The 27,861-nt window shown below is 32.6% G+C and overlaps 1 protein-coding gene across 2 annotated transcripts; it reads left to right on the forward strand.

Moving 5' to 3' along the window:
* Positions 1-1,444: 1,444 nt before the first annotated feature.
* Positions 1,445-27,608, forward strand: LOC145322256 (uncharacterized). Of its 2 annotated transcripts, none has more exons than XM_080164128.1 (21): positions 1,445-1,551; positions 11,853-11,939; positions 14,168-14,248; positions 17,420-17,492; positions 17,938-18,206; positions 18,343-18,434; positions 19,313-19,377; positions 19,594-19,653; positions 19,996-20,079; positions 20,343-20,474; positions 20,701-21,229; positions 21,769-21,877; positions 22,601-22,685; positions 22,995-23,056; positions 23,421-23,486; positions 23,770-23,870; positions 24,477-24,612; positions 25,374-25,483; positions 25,785-25,886; positions 26,259-26,337; positions 26,814-27,608. In XM_080164128.1, exons 1-21 carry the CDS (start codon positions 1,495-1,497, stop codon positions 26,865-26,867), a joined length of 2,433 nt encoding a protein of 810 aa, XP_080020254.1. In that variant the 5' UTR covers positions 1,445-1,494; the 3' UTR covers positions 26,868-27,608. The 2 variants fall into 2 exon arrangements, with proteins under 2 accessions (XP_080020254.1, XP_080020255.1); XM_080164129.1 differs by having other exon boundaries at positions 17,941-18,206.
* The last annotated feature ends 253 nt before the right edge of the window (positions 27,609-27,861 follow it).

Here is a 27,861-nt window from a genome sequence, read left to right on the forward strand (position 1 = left end):
CATTTTTATGACATCTTATTGTTGGTTTAATAAGCAGTGTCTTCATTAGAGGGAAAGGGGGGGGGGGGAGATAAAGCGTCTCCGAAATTTTTTTACTGTCCAAAAAAATTTTCCCCAGGGATGAAAATTTCATACTCCCAGCCTCAAATTTTTTTAATAGGGGTGAGATAATAGAAAATTGAATCATGAAGGGGGGGGGGGGGGTAATCACCCCTTGGGCGTCCCTGCTCTAAGTGGAAATAATCGTCCTTGCTTACTGTATAGTTGTAAACTTTTGATGTATGATATTGTATAAATATGAAGGTCAATTTATTATTACTCCACATTGCACTTTTATCATCAATGCGTGGAGAGCAAAAAGTATTTTTAGTGCTGTTACTAATATATAACTAGGATTGTCGGTACGTCCTTGTGTTGAAAATTTTACTAATATTGTTTTTGGACCACAAACAAATTTTTTAAAAATTCCTATTTTTGATAATTTTAAGTTAGGTAAGATTTACATCTATGGGGGACCGTTTACACTATGGGAGGTCTTATTTTGGTGGGTCAAGGCACTTCCCCTACAATAACTATTTATGTCGCGCACCTGACATAGCAGCAGTTAAAACTATTGTTAAGATTTTTAGTTATTGACGCGGTAATGGTCCTGGACTAAAACCCATCACCTACCCGACAACAAATGTAGCGCCACAGTCGCGGGATATTCCTAAGTTGATGACGGAATAAAAAAGTCAAATTTATTGTTTACCTGTTGTTGCTGCGCTACTTAAGCGCAAATCATCCTTGTTCTTCTAACATCATAAATCCAAAATTTACAAAATGAAGCCAAACCAGACTGCACAGGTCTAGTAAAAACTGTATTCGTAAAAATATAAAAAACCATGTATAAACCAATGCAATGGATATAGAATACGTGGATATTGTGAGAGATTTTCGCCTACCCTGATAAAATCTTACTTCCAGCTGGATAATATACCCCCATCCACCTACTTTACCACATCCGTTCCTATTTTACTGGAGGAACTTTCTGACCAATAAATGAGGACTATATTAGCAACCTGAATTGATGAAAAATTTTCCCCTTTCATAGAATCCACGTATTCTATGTCCATTTTTACTTACAAATGGATTTTAAAAAGCTTTTTTAATGGAAATTCTAAGGGAAGGTCATTTAAAACAAGAATGTCAACATTGATTGGAAAGTTCAGAAATGTGAGTAATATATAAGATGCTCACTCATAGCTTTGAACTTAAAGGAATCTTAATTAGGACCCTTTTCATTCAATTTGCTGTTATTTACATTTCATGGACCTTCAAAAAGCTTCATTGTAAAGAACAACCATATAAATTTAGTGGTTAGTGAGAACTTAAAGGACATCTTACCCTATCTAATAACCTGTATCGTTGAAATAAATATTAAAACTCAACTTACATTTATTTCAGTTAATGCTACAGGAATTGTTAATCATAGTGAATCAAAAATATTAAAAAATGGGGGTTATCTCAACCTGGACCTGGTGCCCTCTCTTCATAGTTCTCCTCCTACAGGTAATGTTATCTCAACCTAGACCTGGTGCCCTCTCTTCATAGTTCTCCTCCTACAGGTAATGTTATCTCAACCTAGACCTGGTGCCCTCTCTTCATAGTTCTCCTCCTACAGGTAATGTTATCTCAACCTGGACCTGGTGCCCTCTCTTCAAAGTTCTCCTCCTACAGGTAATGTTATCTCAACCTGGACCTGGTGCCCTCTCTTCATAGTTCTCCTCCTACAGGTAATGTTATCACAACCTGGACCTGGTGCCCTCTATTCACAGTTTTCCTCCTACAGGTAATCATTGCTCCGATGTTCATGGCCATAATTGTCAAGCGTTTTCCATTAAGGTGCCTTGCTTGGAACAGAAAGTCCCCCCAGACTTAAGGGTGGCGGGGTTGTATTTTTTTGTTTAATACTTTAGGTCAGGTTAGTTTAGGTTATTTTAAGTACTGGGTAGCCCTGCAGTGTTAGGTATAGGAAAAAATTGTTAATATCAAATTATTTCACACCCAGGAATCTTATCAGAGATGAGATAAAACATTGAACGATAAATCAATTATATAAATTGATAATTATTTGTTGAAAAGTTCAAATTCAATAAAAATACCCAAAGTTATTGAGCCAACGAAAAACATGGTTATAAAACTTTGGGTACAAGTGTAATTTATATTCCCTCGTCGTCCCTCTCCCTGCATCACACCCCATTGTTGCAAATTTCATTAAACAAAATATTGCAATGAGGAAGCATTTATAGTATCATAATTGATTTTGCATGATATTATCATTTCAGATTTTATCTCTAATTTTATTGAATACGTGATGAATAATGCCCGAGGAAATATTTTCAATTCAGTTTTTAAAACCGAACAATTTCCGCTGGATTAGAACCGGTTCTGAGAAATACTGAAAATTCATGTATTATGTGTATCAGACCATATTCTACGGATAATAAAATAAAAATAATAAAATCAATACCAGTTTTGTTTGCCCGAGCATTAAGCTTAAAATTTTTTATTTTACTATCCGCGGAAAAGCTATCAATAATTCATTGCGATAAATGATTATTGATGTATTAAGATATTCATCTATAATACAAATTAGAACGTCTTTCTGTCCGCCTGAAGGTTATGATTTCGTAGATGCGGCTACACTTTACAGAGTTCAAGTTGTTTTCTGGTGGAGGGGAGAACCCTTTACCCCCCCCGATCCCCCTTCTTTTGGATACACAGCCTCTGCGGATGCAACCAATTTTCAATAAACTAACATTGTCCCCCAAAATTCATTTCTTTCTTTTAACATTCCTCTTTATAAGAGATTAGGGTGTGAGACATACATTCATAGAAGTGTAAACCAGAAAAGTTTTTCTTGGGAGCTTGGTATTGGTATGTTTAAGGTTATGGTCAGGTGGGGAGTATTTTAGTGGGCTGTAGGGTGAGGTGTGTTTACTCCATTAATTTGGCCGAGGGGTGGGGGAGGAGGAGAATTTTTTTTTTCATTGACCTATTAAAAAGTCGTTTTATTGGAAGCAAAAAAATACAATTAAAGTATTATCATTTTACCTATTCAATTAGACGTTTCTTCTCATTTACAAAGTTTTTAAAATAGCAAAAGACATAAAAGCGTAAAACATATTTCACAGTGTGTTGATATTATAAAACATGTTTTGACAAAAACAACCCCCTTATAATAGCAATGTTGACAACATCCATAAAAGCGAAGCTCTGCAAATCAGACAGGAATACATAATACCAACTCAATTAAGATTACAGAGTAACAACGCATTTAATATTGAACATTATCAAGAATTCCAAAAGAAAATTTTCTGTAGATTTATTTGAATATTAACGGACATACTAACATTTTGGAAATTAGAGATGCTTCGCTAATTACATTGTATCTAATCGTTATAAGAATCAATAAACTAAAACCCACAGGTTTAATAATAGCTGCGCTACTAAAAATGAAAAACAAATGTTTTGCAATTTAATTAACCTTTTTTTATTTGTTTAAATAATACAAAAGATTTTTTTCCAGAAGGGATTATGGAACACCTCCTAAATAATAATAATAATAAATAGACTTTTCCACTTAATATGAAAACAAGTTAATAATTATGTAACATTAATCCCAAAAAATAAAGTTGTCCTTTAATGTAACAAAACTTGTAAAAGCTCGTCTGTAGGTTCTAAAAATAAGTTTAAACCTTGACTGAAGTAAAAATAGTTTCTTTTGAGCCTAGTAATGGCGTCACGTTTGGTGGAATGCCTTATTTTATAAACAGGTGCAACTCATAGAGGCGATCTTGGTGGAATACCACCTTTCCACTCCCCTAACATATAAAACTTTCTTTGACAAATTAAATTTTCTGTTTCCAAAATCTTTCTGGATATACACAGTCACACATAAATCCTTCCATTTTGATTTAAAGTAAGATATACACGAATATATTTTATTTTTTTATTGTTTGTATAAAAGTTGTAACTCTACCACACAAGCTGAACTAAACGAAGCGTCACATATTGGTCTAAATTAAACAATTGAATCAGAAATTAGTATCAGCGTGCCAGGGACACGAGTTTTTCTTCTCCCATAGACAGGGAATAGCATACAGAAATTAGTGTCAGTGCTAGGAACACAAGTTTTTCTTTTCCCAGGGACAGGGAATAGCATACAGAAATTAGTATCAGTGTGCTAGGGACACAAGTTTTTCTTCTCCCAGGGACAGGGAATAGCATACAGAAATTAGTATCAGTGTGCCAGGGACACAAGTTTTTCTTCTCCCAGGGACAGGGAATAGCATACAGAAATTAGTATCAGTGTGCCAGGGACACAAGTTTTTCTTCTCCCAGGGACAGGGAATAGCATACAGAAATTAGTATCAGTGTGCCAGGGACACAAGTTTTTCTTCTCCCAGGGACAGGGAATAGCATACAGAAATTAGTATCAGTGTGCCAGGGACACAAGTTTTTCTTCTCCCAGGGACAGGGAATAGCATACAGAAATTAGTATCAGTGTGCCAGGGACACAAGTTGTAAAAAATTTACCATTCTATTTCATAAAGATTTGCTGTTGGTCTTATTTTTTTACAATCTGTCTGAATAAATAGCTTTAAACAACACCAATATCAAAAGTTATCATATTGGCTGTTCTGAATGTATGTATGTCTTACACCCTAAGGCTCTACACTCCCCGATGACAATGCAACACCTCTCTTGATGTTTGTATTAATTGCACCAACCTAAAGTTCACATAACCTTGGAATCTGGTAACGGTGGGTGTAAAAAGTTAACGTGCGCTTCATGGACCCAACTGGGAAATCCACCCGCAATTTTACTAAACCTTTAATAAAACCCGCATTTTTATGCTAACTTTAGGTTGGGTTAGGTCAAGTTTAAGTTTTAGAGCCCTCCAGATTCTAAGCCTGTCGTAGGAACCTAAATCTATTTAAAACAAACCAAAAAGCATCTTATTCTTTCGTATCATAATTTAAGAAATCCATAAAAAAAATTAGTCTTACATCGAGTATAATTTGAATATGTTAAATTCCATATTTTAGTTATGCATGACTTAAAATTTGATCGCTAATTTCCCAACGGTAAAAGGAACCATCCGTTAGTTTTAAATCACAACTTCTTAATAAACTATGAACACGATAGATATTAATTAGCTCGATTCTCAAATCATGAAAATACGTAAAAACATAAATAATAAACCCTTAGAGGTAAAGATAAACCATTTTTAGCTTAAGTATACAGTTTAAAGGAGCAGCTTTTGTTAAATAGTAATATTTTGCTTGGACGAGCATTTCAATGTAAATTCCTTTATATGGCATCAAGGGGCTCCGCCTAAAAAGGAGGGAAGGGTATTCCCAAAAAAAATTTTCTCTATTAAATACATATAATGGCGAGGGGGGGGGGGGGGGGTGATGAGTTTTGTTAATAGTTAATCCTTCCTTTCACGTTATTATTTGTTTTAAAATAAGAAACACCTTCCCTCTATATAGAATAATATTAGGATGTACTGCATTCATGGTAAAATATTGATGGTAACGAATATTGCCAAAAATCTATGAATTTTAAAGGCTGCTAGCTGCCAAACGGCTGAACGTACAGATCATACCCGCACATATTTTAAGCGGAATAAGAAGGGCTACAAATAATCTGGAATAGCCAAGATCCAATTATGCACAAGGAAAGGTTCACTGAAAAAAAAACGCGTAAAATAGGCCTTTTTCGCGCATTTCTATGCACTGCGAGATACTTATGCATTATTGATTTATGGTTATTCCAGATTATTGGTAGGCCTTCTTATGCTGCTTAAAACAGTGTGCGGGCATGATCTGTACGTTCAGCCATTTGGCAGCTAGCAGCCTTTAAAATTCATAGATTTTTGGCAATATTCGTAACCAGCAATATTTTACCGTGAACTGCAGTAGATCCTAATATTAGGATACTGAACAGGCCCAACTTATCCTAAAATAACAAATATTTATGGTTCCTTTTTTGTATATTGGGTGCAATCTTTCATTAGAGTATCTATAATAAACAATAACCCTGCTATTTTAGTATAATTATCACTTAAAAATATTAAAATAATTAAGTTAATTATAAAATAGTTACGCCTTTTAAAATAGTTGTTTAGAATTCTTGGTGATATCTATTTGGTTAAATAAACCCCTCAACAATAGAATATAAAGTTTTCAATATAAAAATGATTTGCAAAGTTTTATCATGTTCTACTTGAGCACTTTATAATATTGTTAAGAGAGGGGGGGGGGGGGGGTTCTGTATGTCCACATGTGATTTAGAGGAATATTTCAATTTTTTTTTTGTATTTTGACAGTAAAGTTAATGAAGCAGAGAACAACATGTCACATCTCATTTCTTCTATCTATCTATTTATCTATCATCTATCATCTATCTATCTATCTATCTATCTATCTATCTATCTATCTATCTATCTATCTATCTATCTATCTATCTATCTATCTATCTATCTATCTATCTATCTATCTATCTATCTATCTATCTATCTATCTATCTCTAAACTTTATTGAAAAAATCTATGAATGCTAATATTATTGGCAGTATTAAATTGTAACTGAAGATTGCTTAATGCATGAAACATGATGTTTTACAAATAAACTTTTGTTCATTCTATGTGGACTATATCTATCTATCTATCTATCTATCTATCTATCTATCTATCTATCTATCTATCTATCTATCTATCTATCTATCTATCTATCTATCTATCTATCTATCTATCTATCTATCTATCTATCTATCTATCTATCTATCTATCTATCTATCTATCTATCTATCTATCTATCTATCTATCTATGAAATTAAGTCATATCCACCTGTCTTTGCATATATAATGCACTTCCTCGGTGCGAAGTTGTTCAGTTAAAGTTGCAAAACAAATAACTAAAAGATTTAGAGATTGATTGGGTTTATGACTGCAATAAAGAATTAAATCAACTTTTATGAAATTAGTTGCTACGGCCATCATATCTTGGGGCTCTATATTCAAATAGAGAGGGAGGGGAAAGCTCAAAACCATCCCAAGACTTTAATTTGAAATAGAATAGACTAAAACTATATATTATACTAGTGGCTTCTCATCGTATCTAAGAGAAGGGACTGAAAAATAAGCTAAAACCATTCCAAAACAAAAAAGTGAAAATCTTATTTTCAGTTAAGAAATATATTTTGCCAAAAATTAATTCAGCTGGTTGTCCTCTGGTTGTTCCAAAAATAGCCTAAAACTTGCATTAACTATTATAAAGCATTCCTGAAGTTTCTAAATAACTTTATTTAAAAGGTTAAGCCATCGACTTGAAAATTAAAAGTAAACATTAGAATTTGCTATTTATCAAAATTTGCCTATCCATCTATAATACAAAGTAGAACGATGTCTGTCTGTCTGTCTGTCCGTCTGTCCGTCTGTCTGTCCGTCTGAAGCTTAAGATCTCAGTAACCACTGAACCGATTGGGCTCTACTCTTCAGGGAATATACCTACTGGTCCTGTGATGGTTTTAAGCTATTTTCTTGGGGGGTGGGACACCCCAAACCCCCCCAAAAAATGAAAAATACCCCCCTCAAAAAAAAATTGTTTTTACTTTTTCTTTTTAAATCTAAAATACGAAAAATTAGGTTGATCAAACCTCTTGGGGCACAGCCCCTAGAGGCTAGGGGCGAAGCCGCTAGTTTATCTATAATTCACATGTGGAGATGATCTTTAATTCAGAATATCATAAAGAATTTATTATCTCAACTCACAGATAAAAAACTTAAGGGTTTAAAGAAGAATAGGCCTGAGTTTTATTCTTAAAAGTACATTAATTGATTTGTTTTTATTGAAGGATAAGTAAAATTAAAACCATTGAAATCAATAATTTTTTTGATTTTTAGTTATTACATTCCCCACAAATTGAAAGCAGCTTATAGTTCGTAATAAAAAATTGTCTATAATTTGTATAATTGTATGACGTCATTTTTTCTTAGGCACCATACGCTGCTTCCAAAATTTAAAACTTTTTAAAGGTTGGGTTAAGTTGTATTTTGTACCACAGGATTTTTGCTTTTTGCGCACATATACTCAACACATCTTTATAAAGGAACTTCTACAGGGTGGCTCATAATAAACAATATAAGAAGAAAGTAACAGTATGACTGTCCGTCTGCAGCTCAAAATATAGTAAACTGCTGGACCGATTATCGAGAAGCTGAAAAATATCCTGTGTGATGTCATAAAAATGAGTTTTTTTTTTCAATCTCTTTTTTTAAGGGTTTCCTTTCCCACTTCTCCTCTCACCCCTTCTTTTTAGACTATTTTTTTACGTCAAATATGACTCATTTCACCGCTTCATTAACGATATATTGTTCCCCATTACAGTAAAGCTTCTTATACATAGGTCCAGAAAAGATCTATAACTATTTTTGGGGAGGATACAATCACCCTACCAGGAGGAATCCCTAACCTGAAACTAATAATTTAAAAGTAATCCTATGGCATAGGTAAGCTTCACATAGGTTCAATGATGGTTTTTTGCTATTTTATTTTCAGATTTAAGTCCTTGGATGGTTTTAAGCTACTTTTATAGCCTTGTATATTAAATCAATTTTCAAAAGTTTTCTTTGCCTTTAGGTAAAAATATATTTGAAATTGTGTATTCTCTAGAGCAATTTACTAAAGAACTACAAATGGATATTTTTTACAATTCACCCAGTTAATTGTTTAAACCTACACTACAAGCTCCAAATGCACAAAAAAAAGCACTCACTCACTCACACATTATATTTTCAGTGGGGCATTTGAATAGAAGAATGTTTATTTGTGTGGGTATGTTTTTTCATCTAGTTTGTAGATCTTAGTTTCGTATAAATTTGATTTTTAAACTAATAATAGTTATTAAGGTCATAACCAAGAACATATTCATAGTTGCCGATGTCTGTTTTATTGGCCCAGGCCTTTGTCCTTATTAATTATTTTTTATATAAAATTGGCTATATCATGATACTATACATGAGTTTTCAGTATGGATTTAAACCAGTTCATTAAAGCTTAAATTAATCGGATTAAAAAATCTCCAGCCATGTACCAAATATAACCTGACCTAAATTAGCGTAGAGAATCAATTACCAGAAAAAACTGACCTTCCCCCCTTTTCTTCAATTAATATAAATAGAATGGTGGTTGGGGAGATTCTATGCTAGACTAGGTACAATGAGTGAAACCGCCAATTCTTTGCTACAAACTTAACGTCCGAGTCATGGTTTCTGTTAATTATTGATAAAACTAACAAAAATACACATGGGGGCCTCACTGGACTATGCATACCACATTCAGTTGAAAATTAAAAACATTATAAAAATTGAATTATCGATATGCGTATGGATAGATAGATACATATAGATAGATAGATATATATGGATAGAAAGGTATATATGGATAGATAGATATATATGGATAGATAGGTATATATGGATATGTAGATATATATGGATAGATAGATATATATGGATAGATCGATATATATGGATATGTAGATATATATGGATAGATATGCATTTCAAACTGTTCCTTCTTTTTAAAGTCACGACCAGAAGAGATATTTTATTTGGAGAACAACTAGTTTACCAACATAGCTCAAAATTATAATAAATAAAAATTAAATTTTAAAGTCAAATAAGTATACTATTATATTGAATTTGTAATAAAAAGAAAAGAATATTATTTTCACTGGCTGAAAGTTCAAGCTAAATTTTTCAGTTTCTATTTTTATGAATGTTATGTTGAAAATTGTTAATATCTTCACCCCTCCCCCCAACCAATAAAAAATAATGAAATTCATGATGTTGAATAAAATTGGTAAAGGTTCATAATTCATATTTGATTTTATAACCTCTCTTATATAGGTAATTTAATACGGCCTGACCTTTCCTTATGGCTCTTTCCTATGTATCTTATATTATTATTTTTACAGTGTAAATTTATATGTTGCAAGTAACTGTGCAATTGTGAATCTGAAATAATGTACCCTTCCATCATTTGCAAAATATTTTTGCAAGCAAAAAATGTGCCAATACGAAGAGCTGTTGCAATTATGTAAGAATGTTATAATAGTATAGAATGAATTATGTATTTTCTCTCAAATTCACTTGTCAAGCACAAAACCCCATTCAAAATAAAAACATGGGGGGAGGGGGGTCAAGTGCTAAATATAATAACACATTCTCTTGTTCTTGCTCCTGTAGCCTCTAGCTTATATAGTGTTAACTGTTCGCCTTTTCTAAGATCTTACATGACGTATGAACTATATACATTCAACTTATCGCTTCCTTCATATTTACAAGGAATTATTATTTTTGAACTATTTATAGATGATTCGTTTTTTTCATTTATGAATGGATTGTGGTTAAAATTGATAACATCATTAAATAAAAAAGATTAATATTGTGTTTATTAGATCATAATTTTGTAGTGGGGATGCTATATATTTAAACTAGCGACTTAACCCCTAGAGGCCTCTAAAGACGCTTCAGGGAAGGGTTGGGTGGAAGGCTACATTCCCCCTTCAATTTTATTTTTAATAAGAAAATGTATGATTGGGTGGAGTTTTTTTTATAACCTCTGAACATCTGCTCTATATCTACCCTTGTCAGTTTGTCCATTCTTGAACTTTTGTGCTTGGATACTTATGGATGTTTTCATCCTTGTTTTATTGTGAAGATTAATAGTTTTTACTACAAATACATATGGAAGTAAATTAAAAGATGCCCAATCATTAAAAACATAATTTATTGACATGCTACAGTTACATATAAATTAGCTAAAAATAAAATATTATTTCAGTATGTAATTTAAGCCTTATATTGATTTAAATACCTATAAATCATTATTAGATAAAAGTGGTTTTAAGGGACATAGACGTCCAAGGGAGGGGGGGGGGGGGTTAAAAGGTGTTCACCCCTCTCACTCTTTAAAACCCCTCATTTCCCCCATCAAAATTTTATAAAATACATTAAACACAACATTTTACCCTCCTAAAAAGCTTTGACGTCCTTATTAAGGGACAAATAACTAACATCCTGTTACAGGAGCTTATTTGCTTGATATTGACCTCGATATTATGGCCAATATCAAAAACTATATAGATATTGTAATAATGATGTTTTGTTCTGAATATAATAACAAAACTGAAGTCATATCAGACTATTTTAAAACTTTTAACACTTATTTATCCTTAAATGCCTGATTTGATATAAAATAATTTATTACTACTCTAGTACTCAGTAAGGTTTATAATACAAAATAAATTTATCTAAAGTAACTGGGAATCAATAAGCTTGACGAAGTAGAGAAACACAAAATTTATTTATTTATATTAGAAGAGAAGGTACTCTCTAAGTGCCAGTCCTACTGTCTTTAATGATGATCTGTAGGGGCTTTGTGCCGTTTCAGGTTCTAAACCTCTCCAGGAACTTTAAAACATACTCCGCGTTTTATAATTCCGGTATTATGCGTCCATTCGCCCTTTAGACAACCAACACTTTGATTGCAACACCTTTGTCTTAGAAGTGCTAACTGTACATGGTAATGAGTTGCGCCTGGTTTGGACCAAGCCATTCCCCCTATTCTAAATATTTATTTCGCGCACCTGACATGACAGCAGTGGAAACCATTTCTAACGTCTTTAGATATGACGACGTGTTAGGCCGAGATTTGAACCTATCACCTTCCCGACGATGATCGGGTGGTTTCTAATGATAGGAATTTTCGATTTTTAATTCAACATATATTATTTAGGTAGTGCATGGACAGATACCCCAGTATGGAGGATGGACGCCAATTGTAAATCAAGATTCACTAGAAGCACACAGAAGAGTTCCTAAGGTAAGACAAAAATGCTGAAGGAAGGGGACTCATGATCATACTGGTACTCAAGGTTTTATATACACATTCTCTTATTCTTTTGACTCAAAAACTCTTGGAACTTTTTATTAAATCTCTATTGGTTGCTTCAATTTCACTACAGAATGAGTTATTTTGTTCAAAATCACGTAGAATTTACATTAATTTATCTCTCATTGTCTTATCCCTTTAGATCCCTGCTAGTTATAAATTAACTAGGCTACTCTTCTTAGTATGAGGATACAAGACCGGGCAGGGAGTAAGGGAGGGGACAATGGATCGAATATTCAATTTTTAAGGAGTCTCAGACTTTGGGGACTGGCTTAAAGGGAATGTGCACGAATACAGCAGATTCTTACTGATTTTGGGGACTTGCGCATCAATGCCCCGCTAACTAGCTGAGCTAGTTTTGAATATGCAGACAGAAAAGTTTGTTATTTATCGCTTGTTTTAACAAATATTTTTTCCCAAGAAAATGTCTTTTCATGTATAGAAACTCTACTGTGATATTTATGTTTTAAATAATCTAAGAACCGCTTAAATTAAGGGGTCAGTTATAAATATATCAGAAGGGTTAAGGTAGTTCTAAACAAGATTTTTCTAGTGATTAATTACAGAATGTTTACTACATTGTGATGTGCAGGGATAAGGGATGGGAAACGTAGGAAAATATTATTTCAGGCCTATTTCAAGCCTAGGCCTATTTCTAGCCTAATAAACCAGTTTTGGGATAGCGCAGTGGTTCGTATAAAATGCTAATGAAAAAGCTGTGTGTGTGTGTGTAGATAAAGTATAGAATCAAATTCAGGTAGCTAGTTTAAAGTAAAAAACATAACTTTTTATAAACCTATATATTAATGGCTTTTGTTAAAATGAAGTTTTTTCTCTCCCAAAATTTTTTATCTTTTACTTTGGTAATTTGAACTGTCAGAAAGCTATCGTTGGGTTTCCCTCAGACAGATTTTAGTTTGTATTATTTGCATTTTTATTAATGATTAAAAATTTTATTTGAAAATTTCATTGCTAATTAAAATTCAAAATAAATAAATAAATATGCACTTGGGTAACATTCTATCAAGTTCTTTGGATTCTATAATGTAATGATATATCTGTACTGTGTTGTATTGTACAAAAATTAGGGTTAAGGTGGTGTATCAGTTTCGTACTAAATTTTTAAAATTCAAAATACAACATCTAATTTATAAACTATCAAATGAAAATTCGTAGCTACCTTCTTTCCAAAAAAATAATCCCGTTATTTTTGTTTTTTCTATATGGCCCTTTTTTAATGTTTAACTCTAAGCAGATTTAATAATTAAACTAATGTGATCTAACACCATTTGTATTTATTTTTTCGTAGCAGACGAAATCATTATTTTTTCTAAAATTGTCTGCTTCTAAAATTTCCGCCATCTGTGATTTGGGCTTGTTTTGGCGCCGCCAATTGGTGATTGGTTGATACAAAACAAGCCCAAATCACAGAACACTATTGGTTTAGAGCGGTAGCCAATATGAGCCGTCCGCCAGTAAGGTCATTAAATTAGGCAAATGGTAAAAGTTGCATGATCCCTTTCAAAACCAGGCCGAGACCTAATTTATGGCCAGGTTTCCTATCCCTTATCCCTGGTGATGTGTTGATAATTTAATTTTCAAGTAAATGATTTTTTTCTTAGAACTAATTTTGTTCTAAATTAGGTTACCATGATCCCTTTACAATTTTGGTAAATTTTTTTTGAAAAATCTAGTTTTCATTGCTTTTCAGCGAACTTTCTTAAATTGAATTAATTGCCCATTGTCCCCTCCCTTAATCCCTGTACAAGACCAGCTTATAATAAAAATTAGTTATGGACGGACAGACCCTAATTATATATTAGCTGCGATACTAACAATTTTTAGAGTCTGTATGAAGATACAAGAACAGTTTATAATGGAACATATCTATAGACGGACGGATCCTAGTTTTAGATTACCTACGCTTCTTTTAATAAATATTTGTAGAGTCTGTATGAAAATACAAGAACAGTTTATAATTAGACCTCGTTATGGACGGACATGTCCTGACTCTAGATTAGCTTTGCTTTTATTGTTAAATATTTGTAGAGTCTGTATGAAGATACATGAACAATGAACATAATACATGATACATGAAACTTAGTTATTGCAGAAATACCATATAAATTAGCTTCGCTGCTAATATCACATATTTTTAGAGTCTGTATGAAGATACAAGAACAGCTTATAATGGAACCTTTGTGGATGTCAAAGATGATTCTGTCAATTCTGAAACTGTTGTAAGTTTTTAAATTTAAAATTAGTCCTTGAGAGGTCCTCACTATGCTTAGCTTGAACCTTTACTTACCACTAAAATAAGCAAAAGAAAAAAAAGTTTTTTTTTTCTTTAGAAGGTTTAATTGTGTTCCAGATGCAATATGAGAAAATCTACAAAAAATGTATTTTCAAATAGTGATCATCCAACAAATTGTTTTCTGCTACTTAGCTGTGTTAGTATTATTGGTTGATTTTCAAAGACCCAATTAAGAGTCGTTACATGCTTCTTGGGATGGGGACATACAGTTATTTAACCCCTTCCCCCCTAGTGTTTTACTCTAATGACTATCCTTCTAGGTGTTTAAAAAAAATTAAATTATTACCAAAATTCCAACTTTTTCTTGCACTTTTTCCTTTTATTGAACTAAACTTTTTGTTCGAGGATTTTACTTCAATAAAAGAGGTTCTTCTATAAAATAAATTAGGAAGTTTTTTATTACATATGTGCTTGATTAATTTTAATAAAGGCAAGAACATAAAAATTTACTTGTCCTCTGTTAGAACTTTAATTTTCATTGCAACTAATTTCTAGGTTTTGCAGTTTTCAGAAAGTTTAGAAAGGTTAATTTCCTGACAAAAAAGTTTGAAAAACTCTATAGTACATCCATGCATATTACATATGTATATTTTTTATATACATACATAAACCCATAGCCTTTTTAATAGCGAAGCTACTCTAAAATTCGAAATGTACGTCTGTCCGTTATATACGAAGTGGGAAAAGTGATTTTTTTTCGGTTCCTATTTAAGATAGAAGGCTGAAACCTCTTGTCAATATTCCCATCATTATATAGTATAAATAACTATATAACATCCATGGCGGTCGGACTGCTTTTTAGCAGATTTTTTGGCTATTTTAAAATTTTTTTTACATTTTCCTCCAAAAACTTTTTTGGTCTGATATTCAAACATTTGTGGATAATATCTGAGCATCTACATCATGTATATAATTTACCTTAACTGTCTGTCAGTCATCATACAAAATATAAAAAAATATCAAAATATATGAGAGAGGTTTCGTGATTTTTATCTCAAAAAAATTATTATTGATTTCAACAAATGCTCTTGAAATCTCTTAGTCCTTGTATTTATCTATGATTTTTTGTGCTTCGCTACTTATGGATGTTGTCATCCTTATCAATTTTTATTCAATTGGTTTGTTTGTAATTTATTTAAAATCTTATGAGAGGAAGGAAAGTCAAATCGTAGGATGAAGCTAATATGTGATTTTTAAAGATGGTCTGCTCTACATTTTGAAAAAATAAGGAAAAACGGCGGCTCAGCTAAATAGAAATCTCGGCGGGTGTAGTATCAGAATGTTTTGAAATAATTTTTGGCTGTCGCTTTGGCTGGCAGCTTTAAATTTCTAAAAAATGCATCTATGGCTACCAAACTCTAGTTTTTATGTTGAATTCTCTGCAGTTTAATCTGTTTCTTCATAATTATTTATTCGAAATATATTTCGGTCAACATTGCACCCTCTTCAGTCTAAATGACATAAATCATATTAATTTAGTTTACATATTAAAAGATTAGTAAAAAAACTAGAAATGTGTAAAACTATAAAAGGAAAATAAAGTTTATATGTTGAAAACAATATAAAACTGTATGGATATAAACAAACATAAAATAAATTTATAAAAAAATCCCTTAACTAGACAAAATTCTATCCTAACCATGACTGTAGATATATTTTAGGAAAATAGACAAAATTGCAATAAATATTGACATTTATCAGGGTGTTAGGGATAACAACATCAAAGTTAAATTTCCAGGACAAATTTAATTTTAGATCTTAAGATATTAAATGGCCGCACCGTACTTTCCCTCAAACAAGTACAGAAACTCGACCCCATTTTATTTAAAAAATAAATTGAAATTATGGGATGTCTCCAAACTCTGCGGGGCCTATTCCTTCGGTGCTCTATCCTTGCGGGGCTACCCTGTAATCACAATAACCTTTGATACACATCTATAAAGAGACTAATCAAATTTTATTTAATTACTTTTTTTTACTTTCACCAAGAAGATTGCTGTATTCCAGCATGTTAAAGATCAAACTACAAACTTGTAACAGGAAAACTTGTAAGAAAATTTGGACACAAAGTGGTGACGAAAATGAACAATTCAAACTTACTTTTTTTTCAATTGCTAGTAAACAAATTTTAGGGAAGTTATTTTGAAGTAGGGTAGATTAAACAACCTAAGAGAAATAGTCTTAGAATCCAATGTTACCATCTAGATGTTTTAAAAGGCTAGGCTAGACTACTTAAGATTATTCCTATCAAAAGTGATCTTTTATTAAGTCTGTTTCCATACGATTTTTTTTACATTTTATGTATTCTATTAAATTTAAATTTGCACATTAACTGAAAGTTGAAAAGGATTTCTGGCACAATATTGTATCAGACATACAGGTCTACCTGCCAGGTTTATATTCTTTTCATCTCCATATATTTTCATTTTCCGTATTGGATATTGTTCAAAATTTGACTTGATCAGTTTTCCAATCTTGTGTTGTACAAGAAAATTTACAATCTTTTTATTGAATTTGAGAAATTTTCCTCAGCGATCTACCATGAAATAAAATTTGATAAATTTTGGATGAAAGGTCAGTTAGGGAGTTGGGATAATGCCACATATTATTGCCGTCTTGCTGATTACGAAGTTTCATTGATTAAACTGGTAGCCACATTAAGAATAAAGCGTCCATTTTCTTGCAAAATTGAATTTTTTTTATTAAGCTCTAGATACTTTAAAGCATAAATGATAAGCTCATAAAAGGTTTATATAGGTAAAGAATAAAATAAGGATAAGTACTACCAAAATTCAGGAAGCCTTTATAAATAAAATCTGGTAAATGTATATGCCTTTTGTAGCTGACAGACCGACGGACCAAGTAAGTTGGATACTGGATGCTCTTTGGAATGGAGAATCTTTTTTTAAAATCAGTTATCTTTTATATGGCAGCTGACAAAATTACATATGAAGAATCTGAATATTCTTAAAAAGCCTGCATAAAAATTCACTGATCATGATTTCAAAATTGCGCATTTTCAAAACATCATATTGTTCTTATCATCCCAGGAATCATAATTGACGTACCAACTTTTAACTTTTTTTCATTTTTGTAGTACATAACAGAGAGAACAGACCCTGGTGATTATTTGTATACTGACAATGAAATTCCAGATAATGATGATTTTGGTAAGTTTTTTTTCAAAGGAAAATCTATTTTACATATTAAATGTGACGGTTTTAGTTTTTTTTCTATTCTCCCTATTTGATATCTTCTCTTTTTATCTTTTACAAGGGTTACAAATCTTTATTGTCTTAACTTTTCACTTCCTTTAAATCCCCTTTTATCCCATAACCTGCTTTTTAAAATTTATGATTTCCTTTAAACATTTGACAATAAACTTGTAAGATCTAAAACAGCATCAATTGAACGAAATCGTCTTTATTATTTCCTTCCTTCTTACTTTTCTCTATTATCGCCCTAAAAACATGCACTATGAATTTTTTTAGATTTTCCATGTTTTCATTTTCCCAGTTGCGTTACCTGTTTTTTTGTGTACATATTATTGTTTAATACTGCATAGGAAATCTTATTTGATTGGTTATCAATAAATCATTAACTCATCTTATTTAGTAGTGGATCTATCCCGAAGCCAAACCAAATATTCACAAGCAAGCAAAAACGAAATAAAGAGTACAAAACAACCAATCAGAAGTGAGAATAATAAAGACCGTCCTGGCCGGGACACCCAGCAGGCCCAATACGGGGCGCCCAGTGTGCCAGGTGTACCTGACCTCAGCTGCTACCTGGAGACTCCATGCACGCGCAGCTGTGGAGAAGGGTTTAAGCTGCTCTTGCCAAATCCTGATATTACAAATGGTTGTTATGGTGCAGCAATGCAGGTAGTTTTTTTTTATGCTTAGTATAATGTAATGTCAATTTTATTCCATGACAAAGTTAGTTCCATCAACAACATTTAATTGGAGGGGCCTCCTCATTTTTTTTATTCTATCTGTTTATTATTAATTAATTGTTAAGGTGTTACCCTGCAATGATGGAGTATGCCCTGTTCATTGTAAATGGGGAGAGTGGGGAGCTTGGACACCCTGTACACCTAGACAACAAGTCAGGTATCTACATAATTGTAAATAGAGTAAGGAGCATGGACACCCTGTACCCTAGACAACAAGTCAAGTATCTACATAATTGTAAATAGAAAGAGTGGGGAGCATGGACACCCTGTACACCTAGACAACAAGTCAGGTATCTACATAATTGTAAATAGAAAGAGTGGGGAGCATGGACACCATGTACCCCTAGACAACAAGTCAGGTATCTACATAATTGTAAATAGAAAGAGTGGGGAGCATGGACACCCTGTACACCTAGACAACAAGTCAGGTATCTACATAATTGTAAATAGAAAGAGTGGGGAGCATGGACACCCTGTACACCTAGACAACAAGTCAGGTATCTACATAACTGTTAATAGAGAGAGTGGGGAGCATGGATACCCTGTACACCTAGACAACAAGTCAGGTATCTACATAATTGTAAATAGAAAGAGTGGGGAGCATGGACACCCTGTACCCCTAGACAACAAGTCAGGTATCTACATAATTGTAAATAGAAAGAGTGGGGAGCATGGACACCATGTACCCCTAGACAACAAGTCAGGTATCTACATAATTGTAAATAGAAAGAGTGGGGAGCATGGACACCCTGTACACCTAGACAACAAGTCAGGTATCTACATAACTGTTAATAGAGAGAGTGGGGAGCATGGACACCCTGTACACCTAGACAACAAGTCAGGTATCTACATAATTGTAAATAGAAAGAGTGGGGAGCATGGACACCATGTACACCTAGACAACAAGTCAGGTATCTACATAATTATAAATAGAGTGGGGAATACCTTGGCGCACAAACAGAAGTATGAATGTAGTATCCATACAGAAATTGATCATCCAAATAATAAAAATGGTATCAAATGCTTTTATTTTAGAAGAAAGAGAGATCTTAGCAATCATGGTGGACATGGAGCTCATTCAAATCAATTCTTACATTTAGGTAACCAACCTTTTATTTAATGTGGCTGTAAAGAAAAAAATATTTAACATATACCTATATCACAAGTAATAGGTACACCTTTTATTTTATCTCTGCATTGGTACAGTTTTCTTGAATACTTTTTCTTTACATTAAATACATTGAAAAGAATTTAATCCACATCTTAAAAGCAATGGCAATAAAAAGGAAAGTTTTGGTAACTTGCTTTATTTGTAGGACCTATTCACCACCAAGATCACCATCCTAACCATCAATTAGCTCAACATACTGTTCAGGGTAAAATTTGTTTCAACTGTATAGGTTTCTGAAATATGCTAATTAGGAATACAAATACTAAAAAATGCATTATCAACATGAATGAAAAAGAACCTAAATAAAGGGAAAAGAGTTGATTAAATATGTTAATACGAAATATGTTGGTTGTAATTTTTAAGATTTCAAATTACAGACATATTTTTGTTTACTTAAAATTATTGAAATAGTACCAAACTTGAAAATTTTAGTGTTCTTTGACATGTTCAAATACATAATTTAGAAATTAGCATCAAGTCTGAATCATAAGAATTTAATTATCATAGAAACGTTTCTGTTATAGAAATGATTATTTTGATTATCTAGGACAACAAGAGTATCTACCTCCAGTTCAACAAGAGTATACACCACCTGGACATCATCATTCACACCATGAACCACCACCTTTAGGTCATCAACAGAATTTTTCACTTAATTTTATTTATTTAGAATCTAATACATACATTAATTTTGAAATTGTAAAATCCTAAGAACTCTCATGCAAAAATTTCAAAAATAAGTTTCATTTGTCATAAGAATAAAATTACATATTTTTTAAATTGGGTAAGAGGTGATTTTTATGGATGAAATACTTAATTAAAATAATAGATTCTACAGGAATGTTTAATGCTCTTTTAACTTGATTATTCTATTGATAAAGTTTGTTTGTTCAGTACCCTTAGTAAATCATCCAGTGTGTACCCAGACCCGAGCTCGGATCAGAGCTCACCTGCCAGCCTATGGTGGCCATGAGTGCCTAGGACCAGATATTGAAGAGAGATACTGTCAGTCTCCAGTTTGTCATGGTAAGTCAATTGTGTAAGAAAAGCTGCTGCTTTAATCTAAGGAATGTCTGTGCGTTCTCTTGTTTTTCAAGTGTTCAATTTATAACTTTACGGAGTTGTGTAAGAAAGTAAAAAAAGTAGTTTTCAAACTAATCATTACTAGCATTCTTATCAAGCTTTTTATGATCTAACAATAAAATTTAAATAACATGGAAAATCAAGCAGATAATTCTACTTCTGAATTTAGGCCCTCCTGGTCCCCCTGGAATACCCGGAACACCTGGACTACAAGGTCCCAAAGGTCCATCTGGACCCCCTGGTCTTCCGGGGCCACAGGGATTTCCAGGCCTTGACGGTCAAAATGGAAACCCAGGTCAACCAGGCAAAAATGGAATTGATGGAATCCCTGGCCGACAAGGCCTGCCTGGACCCAAGGGTGAGGATGGCAAAGATGGAGTTCCTGGCCCCCAGGGACAGCCAGGACCCCAAGGACCAGCTGGAGCCCCAGGTCCTAGGGGACGGTTTGGTGAAAAGGGACCTGCAGGTCCTCCCGGTCCACCTGGACTTACAGGACCTCAGGGTAAGGATGGATCAAACGGACCACCTGGCCCTGCAGGACCTCCCGGTATTAATGGAGCCCGTGGAGCTGAAGGTCCCATGGGAAGCCAAGGTCTGCCAGGTCCTCAAGGAGAGACAGGATCTCCTGGACCAAGAGGTTTACCTGGACCTCAGGGCTTCATAGAACCTGCTTTGGTACACACTGTTCCACCTCTACCAGGAAATTATTTTTCTCTTAAGAAATATTATACCTAATACTATATAAAAAAAATCAATAATTTTCAAATGTTGCACTGCAATAAGAAGTTAATTAAAACCAGCATAAAGTTTTTAGGTGAATATTGATGAAATATAATCAAACAACAGTCTTAAATAATTCATTCTGTTATTTTTTTCTAATTGAGCTATCTTTGGTACAAGCCACAAAATTTGCAAGTAGAGTAAAACAAAAAAAATGTGCTTGAGTGCAATCAAGGAGTTGTATAACTAGCATTATTAAATATAATTAAGCACTTTACTCAGAAAACTACAGAGATGCCCACAAAAATGGCATTATACTGGCATACCATTGGTCAATTGAAATGTATACTGGCCTGCAATTGGTAATTTAGTATGTGTATTGGCCTACTTTTTGTATTGTATGGCGTCATTTTTATAGGCACTATAAAAAGTTAAATTATAGATGGATTTACGGACGAATAAAGCGTAGAAAATTTATGTTTCTTTGATTATTTTAATGTGAAAAATAATGTTGCCTAGTGCATCCAACTCCAACCCCACCATTGCCAGTGTATGGTATACCTGTCCACAGCAGTACAACATCTCCACAGTCAATACTTGGAGGCCTTAGCATCGAACCACATCAGGTATCACTGGTTTGAGTTTTTTAATGGCTTGTAACCTGGGCTTGTCTGAGTGTCATTCCTTACTTATTGGTGAATTTTAATGCAGCTTAAAATGAAACATAGAATTAAGATTAGATTGTGATATTTATTTTGATATTCGTGGAAAACTGTCTGTAATATGATGCTATACATGATTTTTCAGTATGTCTAAGAACCGGTTCTAATCGAGCGGATATTAACTAATTTGGAAGCCGTACTAGAAAAAGTTTTAAAAATTTAGCGTATATTATAAATTTTTAAAAATATTTTTGCACTATATTTTATAGTTTAAACTCTTTTTGTAGTAGCAAAGCTACTATATAATTCACGTTGTCTATCAGTTCGTAATGATACTGGAGAAATGTGATTTTCTCAGTTACTATTAAAGATAAAGTATGATATTTTTAGTAAAGATACCCCTTATCAAAGAGCAACCAGCATACAATTTACTTGGTCCATAGGTCTATTAGCCATGCTACAAAATACATAAATATTTGTTTTTGAAAGATTTTGTGATTTTCTTTTTTACAAATTGTCTTTTTTTCATTTTATTTTTTATGATCACTTAACATCTTCTTAATAACTCACTTTTTTCGTTTGTCCACCAATGATTTTTAGTGCTTTGCTACTTATGGATGTTGTCATCCGCATTTCCTTTTATTGTACCTCACAACACCTAAAAATTTCTCCCCCCTTTTTCTGTAGGTATTTTCTCACCATGGTAACGTGGTGCACCATGGCTCTCCCTCCCGGCCCCCATCTGCTGGTACTCCTCCTAGAGTCATTGATCAGGAAAATATTATAATAATTTAAATTTTATTTTGTTTTGGTTTATTTATGGATATAGGATATATACGTGGATATACTGACAGAGGAAATTTTATTAGTCAGTTTGTTCATCCAGAAGGAGGGAAGGGGATAGAGAAAATAGTGTGGAATGGGTATTGTTATTTTAGCCAGCTGCATTTTAAATCTTTTTAAGACAGTTGGGGTATGTGAGGCGTATGTTTGTTTAGAATGTAGATCTATATTGAACTCATACGATTTTTCTTCTTCATAAAAATAGATCAAATATGATGATTATCAAATATTAATGTAAAGGGATTCAATGGCTTCCATTTCCAGCGGCTTCAAGAACAATCAGAGGAACAAAGATTTCAGGTAAAAATAAAATTGACAGAAAACGACCAGAATTTAAGAAAATGATTTCAATGGTTATGATTTGGTTTCAATAGATTTTTTGACTTTCTCATGCTTTTTTTTGTTATTTTATAATCTAAGAAGGTACATTTGCACTTTCTGCTTCTATGAAAAAAATGTATTGGTTAACAAACTGGTGAAACTTTTTGACATGAACAATAACGACCCTTTGACAAAGGTCATGCATTGAAAGGTATTCAGGTTATTTATTTATTGAAGTCAGGTGCATGGTATTAAAATACAGACCTAACTTATTGCCATGCACAATAACGACTTATGAAAAAGGTCATGCCATTAACGTTATTCGGGGTATTTATTTATTTAGGAACAACAGCAACGGTTGCAACTTCAAATCCAGCAACAACAACAAGAACAACAAAGATTGCAACAGCAGGGACAGGGATAGGACTTCTGGAGAATAATCTAATAATCTACCCAATAATCCCAATATGACATGTAGAGAGAATAATTTTGGGGGTATTTTTTGCTTTAGAGAAAATACTTTTTACATAGAGATTTAATTTGGAAGAGAAAGATTGATTTTTAGAAACAGTCGGGATTTTTAAATTTTCAGGTACGGGGTATTTCTAAAGAAGAAAAATTAAAGTTAATATTTCAAAAGTACGATGCACAAAAAATTTTTAAAAATCCTATTCTTAAACTTATTATAAAATCAGAGGAACAGACAGCAACAAACATTTTTCCCCACCAGAGCTAGATCTGCTCTTGATCAAGAAGATGAAGGAATTATTGATAATGAAATACATGATGTTAGGTAAGCTTCATCAGGGATCTAAAGGGATAAGACAATGGCCGATAAATTGATGTACATCCCCAATGATGATGCACAAAATTCCCTCTTCTGTAGATTAAAATTATTGGTTGAAAAGTTTGGACACTCAACTGAATGAATTAACAAATGAAATTTCTTTAAAAATCCCCAAATATGTTTTGTCATCGAATAAGGAAACGTTTTTAAAAACTTAGGGGATTAGTTTCCCGGGGGGATTAGAGAAAAAAAACAGATTATTTTCTCCTTCCTTCCTAAAGTTTAATAAAATAACAAAATTTAAAATGCAAATTGCAACACGATTTAAAAACTTTACAAGGTACCTATAACATAATTATTTTTTTTATAAAAAAAACTGGTTGCAGCGCACCTAGCCTCTAGGGAATATGTCTTAAGAGGTGGAGGGGTCACCCCGACATTCTTTAAAGAGGGTGCGAGGGATGCTTCTATTCTCCTTAATAGTATAAAATCTTCCCAGTACATATAGAAGATTTACTGCTGATTTTTTTGTTTGTTTTATTTTACTTGACCACTGAACATCTGTTGTAAAAACCACTTTGTCTTTTTATAACTCAATTTTAATTTATTTAGACGTAAGAGATTGTTGAATTATGACACCCGACGGGAGACCAGACGTATGGAGGATGGACATCAAATGACAACAAGACGAATGGATGATGGGCACCCAGTGGATAATCAAATCAATATTTATCCTTCAAATAAGAAGGTTTGTTAATGCTATGAATACTAGCGGCTACTTCCCTAGAGGCCTCTAGTGGCACGTCAAATTATTTCTTTTCAATCTATGTTAAGATCAACTTTTTACTAAAGTATTTTTACGGCCGCTAAATCGGGTTAGATGTTACGATTTCTCTTGGGAGAGTGGTAGTACCCTCCTACTAAATAGCTATAAACCTTCCCAGAATCTATGAGAAGCTACACTGTAAAGGAGAACCATATCGGTTCAGCGTTTAGCGAGATCCTTCGGTACACACAGAGTAACAGACAGAGATCATGTTACTGTATTATAAGGATTATATTTGGTTAGTTGGTCTGTATAGTAGCTGTAGCTTAGTAGCTAATAAATACATATATTAAGCTAGATATTAGCCAATTTGACTGATATTTGCATCACCATTGTTATCAAGTAATATAAACCATAAAATGATCACCAGAAATACAGGGATAGGACAATTTAAATCAATCTTCTGTCTCCTCTTGTAATTATAAGAGGACTAAAATACATTAAAATACTTTTCCATAATTTTTAAAATCGAAGCTTCTCTGAAATCAAGTTCCAAAAATGTCAGTATTGCCCACAACAGTATCCTGTATTTACATAATTTGGCAACAAATTGATAGAATATTTTTAGACTTTTAAATAACATTCATATTATTTAATCCGGACACTCTACAAATGCTAATGTTTGTCCAACCATCTGGTTTCAGAGCTTAGCTTTTATGGATGGTGTTATCCTTGTTTTTTAGGCCCGTCACAATGATCCTATAGTGATAGAGAGACCTCCAATGGCTGTCAACACTCTTCTCAGTGATATGGAACAAAAACTGGACCCAGAACAACTTAAGAAAGAAATCAGGTTGGACGTTTTTCTGTTTTCAATCCAGAATTTCAATCATAATTTTCGGTGAGCTGAATGCAGGATCTATAAAACAATGGCCGATAAATGCATAACAAAATAGATTACACTTAGTGGTCGAAATGTTTGGACACTCAATTAAATGAACCAACTAATAAAAATTTAGTAACTAGCAACTAATCTTATCTGCTACAGCTAAACCCTAAAGATAAAATATAGCGAATAAAAAAAGATGCACAGCATATGATTAAAGACCATGGGGAAAAAAACTTTGTCTTGTTAAATTGAATTATTGTTTTAGAGATGCTGTGCTAAAAATGGAGAAGTTCCAGTCAGGACGTGATGGTCGTATTCACATACCCAAGCCCAAGGGTCCACCTCCTTTCGTCAATAAACAATTAAGGTATGGAATTTTAGTTTAGTGTAGCAACTCTATAATCAGGACAAAAATGTTGAAAACTTTAAAAGTAAACTATACATAGGAATTTACAGAACAGGCAAACCTTTTGATATTATATCAACAAGTGCAAAATAACCTCTGTTAGTTGCAATTCTTTTTACTGCAAGAACCTTGAAAGGGAAACATGTAATGTTAATAGCAATGGATTGTGTTTTTTTGATAGGCCATGGCATCTTTTAAAACTAATAACTCTAAGCTACTTGATTTTTTATTGTCTTTAGTTTGATTGGGCCCTAGCCTCAAGCCAATTACCTTTCTGATAATCAGAACTGTGATAAAAAAAAATAAATTTTAATATTGAAATTATTGTTTCAGGAAAAGGCTGGGTAAAGCTTATCTGAGACATGTTAATCCCAAGACTATTCGAAATTTTTCAGCATTCCATAATCAGAAGGTATGTTGTTTGAAGCGTAGGTGCACTCTCATAAGGTTATATCCGTCCAGAAAGCTGGTAGCGTTGCATCCTTACTACTGCGAGTACTATGAGACAACGTATAAGTACAAAAGCAAGTTTTGTTTAATATTGAAAGACTAAGTTTTTCTATTTAAATGAGCTCATTTCTAAATTCTTTTTAGTCTGTGATTGTTAGAATTAGTTTTTACTTACCTTATATGTTGAGCTTTGCTTTTATGGATTTAGTATTTATTGTTTAATTTACATTTTATATAAATCTATAATATAGATGGCATAATATGAATTTTATTGCTTACAGATTTAGATTCATTCTACACGTTAGAATATCGAAAATCAATTATAGAAAAGGCAAGTAAAAATATTTTAAAGGAAAGTCATACATCCTAACGTCTCGGTATTATATCAACTTATTGCTAATCAAAACAAATTTTATTCATTATCATTTTAAATTTCAGGAAGGAAAGCGTAATTTAGAAGAAAGAAATCCTGACATGATGCAAAAATTGTAATTAATGTAAGTTTGGGTTATTGTAAATAAGGTCAGAACCAATTTTTGTGTATAATAGCTCTTTACCGGTGTTCATTAAAAATCAGTATGAAATACTTTTTTGCTATTGACTTGAAAATATTGTTCAGTTAAATCTTAAACAAATCGTCAATTGTGTATAAATTCTAAACTGGTGTATTTTAAATCTTTTTGTAAATTGAAACAATCTTCATGTATAAAGCCATTGCAGATTATTGTTGTAAATCCAGAAATTTATTTTTATAAAAACAGTAAAGAGTGTGTTTTTTTCATTTTACTGAAATTTCAACTTTATAAAAATAGGTTTATTGGGAGGGATATTTCATCCAAAGAAAAAATTAATTCTCCTAAAATGTATTTTACCCTTTGGTAAACGATTGTTAAATAATGCTTTACTTAAGAATACACAATGTTTCAATTATGATAATTTTAACAGTGGAAGTGTTAAAGTTTAAATGGTTTTTCTTTGGATATACCTTTCTGATTAAGCTTGTCATTCTGAATTAATTTTTTTCTTCAGTTCTTTTAAAACAGATTGTCATGTATAAACACCAAAAAACATGTTTACTGAAAAAGAGGCAAATAAAATAAAACTGTGAACGTAGAGAATTTAAATTGTTATAAAATGATTATGTTAACCCTGTCCTACACTGCCAATGGTAGCTATCTATCTTTTATATTTGTTTATATTTGCATTTTTATAATAAATTTGCTTTGTATAATATAATTTTATGAATATGCGTTACGGTTTTTGGGCTAGTAAAAAAACGCCACATTAACGTAAAAACGTAAACCATTTTTTATAAAAATAACTATTCTAATTTCTCAAGATACAAAATACTACTATACATATCATTGAACATTGTATGTCATTGTGGTAATTGGTTTAAATCTTAGCAGAAGCTACGCCATAACTAATTGAAAAACTATTAAAGGTGAATCTACTGTTGCTATATCAGATGCACGACAGGAAGAAG

Source organism: Acartia tonsa, chromosome 6 (genome assembly GCF_053477335.1).
Source record: "Acartia tonsa isolate MP-2025a chromosome 6, ASM5347733v1, whole genome shotgun sequence".
NCBI classification, from domain to species: Eukaryota; Metazoa; Arthropoda; class Copepoda; order Calanoida; family Acartiidae; genus Acartia; species Acartia tonsa.

Bases quoted from the DNA above. Each gene is read 5' to 3' on its own strand.
- LOC145322256 (XM_080164128.1), top strand. From the start codon at position 1,495: ATGGGGGTTATCTCAACCTGGACCTGGTGCCCTCTCTTCATAGTTCTC. The intron at 19,378-19,593 runs GTAACCAACCTT...CTTTATTTGTAG, and splicing joins AAATCAATTCTTACATTTAG to GACCTATTCACCACCAAGAT. The intron at 23,871-24,476 runs GTAAGCTTCATC...TAATTTATTTAG, and splicing joins AATGAAATACATGATGTTAG to ACGTAAGAGATTGTTGAATT.